Consider the following 6,740-nt stretch of genomic DNA (forward strand, 5'->3'; position numbering starts at 1 on the left):
CTCTGAGCACAAGGGGATGAGAATTTTTTTTTTTCCTAGGGAGCTTTTTTTGAAGTAATTGGAGGAAAGCTGCTGAGTAAGGAAGCCTGAGCTGTCGTCCCCAGCTGTTGGCCCCAGAAACCAGGCTCATTCCTCCTGCAGGGACCTGTGAACTCAGGAAGAAGGGAAGAGCCTAGCTCCCCCTCAGCCCTGCCTTTGAGGATTGGTGGCCCTTGGTGAAGGATTATATGGGTATTTAACCCTGAGTGCTACACACGTACTGGGTGTTGTATTAATCCTCCCAATAACCCTGAAAGGTAGGCGCTGCATTATCCCCACTTCACAGATTTGGAAACTGAGGCTTAAAGCAGTGAAGGGACATGCTCAAGCCCACAGAGCTACGAAGTGAAGGAACTGGGATTCGCATCCAAGTCTGCCAGCCTCCAGACATTGCTCTGAACAATACTGACTGCCCCCAAAAACACTAGCCTGGCTTCTCTCTGCACCCCAACCGCGGATGGCAGAAACCTCAGAGAAGCCGGGAGAGCCCAATACAAATCCAAATTGAATGAACCTGATCTTCCAGGGTGCCTTGCCTGTCCAGCTTGTCTTTCCTACCGCCTGAGCCCAAGCCACAGTGCCCTCCTGCCTTTTCGCTTCACGAACCAAAGTACCCCTCCCTCCTTCCTGTCTGCAGCCAGCAGACAAAAAGCAAGTCCCCCAGAACCAAAGCAGAGAAAAGAGAGGAGTGAGACACAGGAACAGTTCTTTTATTGTACGTTAGAGAAGTAGCCCTGTGTGCTGGTTAAAGGTGCAACATACAGAATATCGAATTAAGAAAAGAGGGAACAGGGAAAGGAAGGGAAGAAACCTCTTGAGGTTCAAAGTTGCAAACAAAAAAATGGTAAAAGATTTCCTCACGCAAGAGGCATTTTTGCAATACCATGCAAAACAGGCAGCTGGTGTGCCTTAAGAGAACCCCTATAAATAACAGAAAAGACACTCCAAGCATTCCTTTACGTGGACTCAGAGCACAGGAAAAGAAAAGAAACCAAATGCCTTTTGGCATTTCAAGATATTTGGCACTCTTGTGATTACATTTTTTTTTTTTTACAGTCCATTAAAGAGAATAAACTGACACAATATTAGAGAAAAAAACAGGCTGCTCACACAACAGACTGCAGGGAGAGGTTAGAAAAAGCTCAAGCATTTTTTTTTGTTGTTTTGTTTTTATGGGTTTTTTTCCTGACATATAAAATGTGTCCATTTGCATTAACTTGGGCAAATAGCTTGCAGCAACAAAGAAACACAAGCTTTACAATTCATTTTAAAATAAAACAAGGATTCTTTCCACGTTTCATTCCTTAGAAAAGTCCTCTTATTTTAAACACATTCCTGATAACTTCGAAAGATGACCAAAATAAAACAGAGTATCTATAGAGATCATTTTGATTTTTTTGTACATCCAAGATAACATAAAAAAATAAAACTGAACAGCATTTCACATCCAAGTGCACAGAATAATTTTTGCAAAATTAAATAATGTAAACATTGGGAACAGCCAAATCAGCGGAAAATGCCAACACCTCAAAACACCCGGTGTTGCTGCTTCGTTTACTTAAGTGGTTCAAAATCCAGACCTATAATTGCGCAATATTCACTGTATATAAAAAGAAATGGATATTAATTTTTGACAAATAGCTGCAACTGAGACTTCTTTTTTTATTTCTTTATATGTGTGTATATAGTGATTTCGTTATTTTTTCGAAAAATTTTTTTTTTTAATTTTTAATTTTGCAGAGGAGCCCAGAGCCTTCTCCTCCTCCTCCTTCTCACGCCTCATCTGTCTCCCGGCCTGACACGAGACACAGGTTGTTGATTTCATCGTGGGTAGCAAGCTAGTAATAAATTTCAAAGTGCTTTCTCTTTCCATGCTCTTTTTGCCAATAACTGTTCTCGCCGTCCTTATTCTTACTCTCTCCCTTAACTCATTGTCTTTGGGGGAGTTAGACACCAGGAGGTGCCTTGTCTGTCATATTTTTCAGCACGTCATCAATCCTATCATCTTCAATAACAACTGCAAAAAAAGGGGAAGAAAAGGAGAAGTGAGCGCGCTTGGGCCTCGCCAGGGGTCTCCAACGTTTCGCGTTACGCCCGGGAGCAGGGGGAAGAGTAGGGGGTGGGGGGAAGGCCGGGGAGGAGGGCTGCCGGCGCGCTGACACAGCCTCATCCTCTTCCGCCTCTGTCAGGGGTCCCTAGGTGGCTTTCCTCTGACCTCCCCAACCCCCAAACCCTGGCTGTGTCCCAGCTGAGTTCTGAGAAAAGAGAGCGGAGCACAAATCCGGCAGCCCTGGCCTCGTCCTCAACACCCACCCCAGCCCCCCGGGGCTCGTTTTATTGAGAAAGGAGGCCGGGGGAGCAGAAGAGGGAGGAGGAGAAGGAGCTGAGGTCTCCGGGTCTGGGACCCTCGGGGACGCTCCCAGCGCGGCGCGGGTAGCGGAGGCTGGGCGCGGCGGCGCGGAGAGGCAGAGGGGACGCCAGGGGCGGGTTCCCACGGCGTGCAGCCGGTGGAAGGACCTGGCCTCGCCTGGTCGCCGGGTCGGGTCCCCCGCTCTCGCGCGGACTCCGCGTCTCCGCTCTCCCCGCCGCTGCAGAGGTCAGAGGCTCCCTTCATTGGCGCCGGGGCTCGCCCGCCTCTCCGCTTCTGCCTCTCGCCTCGTCCTCCCTCTTTGGCCATCTAGCCTCGCCTTCCTCAATCCCTCCCTCAGTCTTTCCACGCCACGGTCACCTGTCGAGGTCTCTAGGTCTCTCTGCGTCTGGGGTGTCGGTCGCCCTCATTGTTTCAGCTGCTTCTCGGTCCTCCCCAGACCCTGCGTCCCCGGCTCGCTGTCTCTCCCGCTCTGGCTCCCTCTCCTGAGCTTTGTCTGGGTCTCTGCCCATCTCGGTCTCCCCCCGCCACCCAGCCGCCTCCCTCCCCAGCTCTGCCGTCTCGGGCCCTCCCGGCTGCCGTCAGTCTCCCTCATTGTCCCCGCGCCTCCCGAGCTCCGCTCCGAGCCTCTCTGCGTCCCAGTCTCCCCGGGCTTTTCCAACTCTGGCGCCGAGCGCCCAGGCTCGGCAAACCTCCTCCCGCTGCCAAGTCACAATGAAAACCCCGTGCAACCCGAAAGTCCCTGGCCTTTCCGACAGGAAGCGGGGGTCCTCCCTCCGCAGTTCCCCACTCTTTCCCTTGCGGAGTCGTGGGACAACACCTCCCCCCCCCCCCAGTTGTAGAGCGAGTGCAGCTGCGAGTTCAATGCGCAAAATGGGGAGGGGGACGTAGAAACCAAAACGCAAACTTTGGTGCGGGTGGGGTCCCAGGATAACCTTTCGGCCCCTGCAGCAGCTAGAAGCCGCCACGCCCCCTGGGTGACCCCACTGGGAATCTGGCTGAGGGGGAGAGATTCCCGCGGCCAGCCGGAGCCGGACCCGCAGTGCGGGATCGCCCCAATTCTGCGCGATCGGACTCCACTGGGTCGAAACGCGCTCCTGGGTGCGGGAGACCCTCGCAAACCTCCGCCAGGCCCCAACGCTCGAGAAAGGGGGTGGCGGGCGAGGTGGCGGCGAACTCACCCCGCTTGCTCCGGCCGATCTGGCCCAGCTTGGGCGGCCGCTTGTTCTGCCCGGCGCCGAAGAAGTTGTTGGTGTCCTGCAAGCGGCAGGAGAAGATCTGGCCCACGTCGCCGCCGTCGCCGTAAGGGCTCAGCTTCTCGTCGCCGTAGGGCAGCACCTCCGACATGGTCGCGTCCGGGGGCTCCGCAGCGGCGCCTCCTCCGCCCGCGTCCCCGCCCGCGGCGGACAGGGTCAGCGGCACTGGGGCCGGGGGCGGCCGGCCGGGGTCGGCCCGTGGGCTGCGGCGGCGGCGGCGGCGCCGGCGGGAGGCGGAGGGACGGCGCTAGGGCAGGAGCGCGCAGCCCGCGCGAGCGACCCGGCGAGCGCCCACAGCTGCGCTGCGCTGCGCTCCGGCTCCGCGCGCGAGTGCCTGCTGCGCCGGCGGAGGCAGGCAGGACTCACATCCTCGGCGCGCTCGGGCGCTGGGCGGGGGCCGGGCCGGGCGGGGCCGCGAGCCGGGAGGAGGCGGAGGGTGTCCCAGCGAGCCCCGAAGGCGCGGGGCCGAGGAGGGCGCACCCCGGAAAGCCGGCCGGCCGGCGCGGATTCGGGGAGGCTGACTGGGGAGCTGCGAGCCGCGGGGCGGCGAGGGGCGGAGGGGAAAGGGAGCGAGCTGGGAGGGGGGACACGGGAGGGGGGCACGGGAGGGGGGGTGGGTACCCGGAGGGAGGAAGAAGGAAGAAAGAAACCGAGAGGGAGACGGGGAGAAAAACAGACCGAAGGAGAAAGGGGGCAGGAGAATGGGCAGAAAGAGACCTGAGAGAGGAGAGAGAAAGGGGAGGGGGAGGAGAGAGGGGGGAGGAAACGGCTAGATCGGGATCGCAGAGGCCGAGGACAGGGGAAGGGAAGGCACCGGGAGGGAGAGAGCGGAGGCTGGGGAGGGGAGGAGGAGAGTGAGGGAGGGAGGAGAGGGAGGCTGGGACGCAGGAGCCCGCCCGCCGGCGAGCTGCGAGCGAGAAATGCCGGCCGCGGCGCGGAGGCGAGGCACGGGAGGAGGGCAGAGGAGGGCGGGGAGAAGGGGACCCGGGGCCTCGGGGAGAGATCCCTGGAAGCCGAGCGACGTCACGGGGCCGCGCCAGCCGGCCCGGGCCGCGGCTCGCTTCCTGCCTCCGCCCCCAGCACCCGCCACCCGGCCCGCGCGGAGGGGCCCCCGGGAGCCCCGCCCCGGCCCCGCGGCCTTCGGGCGCCTCCTCCCCGCCACCCCGCGCACCCCTCCCACCGGGTGTTTACCCGGCCCGGAGCCGGTGCGCGGCGGCTCGCGCGGGACCTGCCAGCTCGGCCTCCCGCGGGGCGCTGGGAGGGGTGGGGGTTCCGGGGGGGTGAGGGCGGGCCGACGACGAACAGGCCGGGAAGGACAAAAGGATGCGGGTCTTCTTCGAGGCCAGATGCTGTGGCAGAAGGTTGGAGTGCAACAGGGTGACCCGAGGACACAGTCTCCCCTGCCAGCCGGAAAACCGGGAGTCCCTTCCCCCACAACCCTTGCGACCCACTTCGGAGTCCCAGTGCCCAGTTCCTTGGGCCTCACACCCTCCCCCACTCGGTTCGTCCTGGAAGGCCCCTCTCTCCGGCTCCCGCGGGGCCTCGGGGTGGAGGCGGTGGGGGGAGAAAGGGGTAGCCCCGCCTCCCGGGGGACAGGGGAGCGCCTTATTACGCTGGGCTCGCCCGGGATGCCGGGCTCTCAGCGTCCGGTCCGATGCCTCGGCCGCGGACATCCAGGGCCTGCAGTCCTCTGCCCTCGGGGACCTCCCTTCCAACAACAAGCAGAAGTCTGGGGAGAGATTGTGGCTTCTGAGAGCGGGCTCCTGGATCCCAAGAGAGAGACTGGAGCAGCCCCCAGAGGCCTGGGGGGAGCATCTGCCAAGCAGACGGCAACTGTGAGGGGGCAAGGTGCTTTTAAGGAGGGCTCGTTATCCTCGCCCAGAGCCAACAGCACGTGCTCTCTGCCTGGAGACCGCCTTTGCTCCGAAGAGGCAGCCTAACCACCGGAAAGGGTCAGCCATCCCAAGGTCATGCCACCTGCTGAAGGCAAGGTTAGGAAACATATCTAGGTCGCCCTAGTGAGCTCTCAACGATCTCAACCTGCTGCCTGGCAAGGGGTCCTATCAATAGTGCAGGAGTACCCTCAGGTTCACTCTCCCCTTAATTCTAGAACTCCGGGTGGATGCGGGGCTGGAGGGAAGAGGCCGGTTAGTGATATAACATCTGGTAGAGGGGCTGCCTGAGAGAAGCCAGCCCAGCCCCCTCCCCAAACTGTATTAAAGGGTCACCTGGCCTCCAGAGATCCGACACCGACACCTCGGGGGAAAATGGGAGGAAGGGGCCTGAGAAACGGGAAACAGACGCAGTGTGGCAGAGGAAACGGGCGGCGGGACCTCTGGAGTCGGGCCTGGGTGTGAATGCCGGCCCTGTCATTTGCTAGCTGTTCGACTTTGGGCAAGTCATGCCCCCTCTCTGAACTTTCATAATTTCAGCTGTAAAGTGGTGTTTGTGACTAGCCAGCTGCCTGTCCCAAAGGACTGCTATAAAATCTAAACATCAGGTTCTCACCGCCTGGCTGAGTGAATGTGCACTAAGCATTTGAGAAATGACTTAGAAATGAGTGACAAAGAACAGTATCATTTCGTCCACCCCATCAGAGCCAGGCGGATCCTTAGAGATGACAGAGTCCATCCCCTCATTTACAAATGGGGAAACCGAAGCCCAGAGAGGGTCAGGGGCTTGCCCCAAATCCTACAGCTTGTCAGTGGCTCCAGCAGCAGGTCTCCCGCCTCCCTTTGCTACACTCTGCGAGCCGCCTGTCTCCGTTCATTAAGGCTTTCCGTGTCTGCTTTGAGGTTAGCACCAGGCCAAGTGCTGGAAGAGAAAAGCGTAACAACCAGGATGATAAAGTCACAACGAGAAGCTCTACATTTGTTTCATGCTTTCTGTCCGCCACCCCCCACCCCGCCCAAAGCATTTTCACATCCATTATTGACCTTGCTTCTCAAAATAAATACCTTTTGAGGTACAAAGAGGAGACATTGCATCCCTATTTAACTGATGTAGCAGAAAGAGGCTAAGTGACTTGCCAAGGTCACAGGCTAGTGATAGAGCCAGGAGAAGCCACTTTCCCCAGC

General features: G+C 58.7%; 1 protein-coding gene across 1 annotated transcript; it reads right to left on the reverse strand.

Annotated features, from left to right (window-relative positions):
- Window positions 1-728: 728 nt before the first annotated feature.
- CAMK2N1 (calcium/calmodulin dependent protein kinase II inhibitor 1) lies at window positions 729-4,616 on the reverse strand. The gene is made up of 2 exons (XM_016149186.2): window positions 3,589-4,616; window positions 729-2,056 (listed from the first exon to the last, which is right to left on the reverse strand). Exons 1-2 carry the CDS (start codon window positions 3,752-3,754, stop codon window positions 1,986-1,988), a joined length of 237 nt encoding a protein of 78 aa, XP_016004672.1. The 5' UTR covers window positions 3,755-4,616; the 3' UTR covers window positions 729-1,985.
- Window positions 4,617-6,740: the final 2,124 nt, after the last annotated feature.

This window comes from Rousettus aegyptiacus, unplaced genomic scaffold (genome assembly GCF_014176215.1).
Source record: "Rousettus aegyptiacus isolate mRouAeg1 unplaced genomic scaffold, mRouAeg1.p scaffold_m13_p_1, whole genome shotgun sequence".
In the NCBI taxonomy this organism is placed as follows: Eukaryota; Metazoa; Chordata; class Mammalia; order Chiroptera; family Pteropodidae; genus Rousettus; species Rousettus aegyptiacus.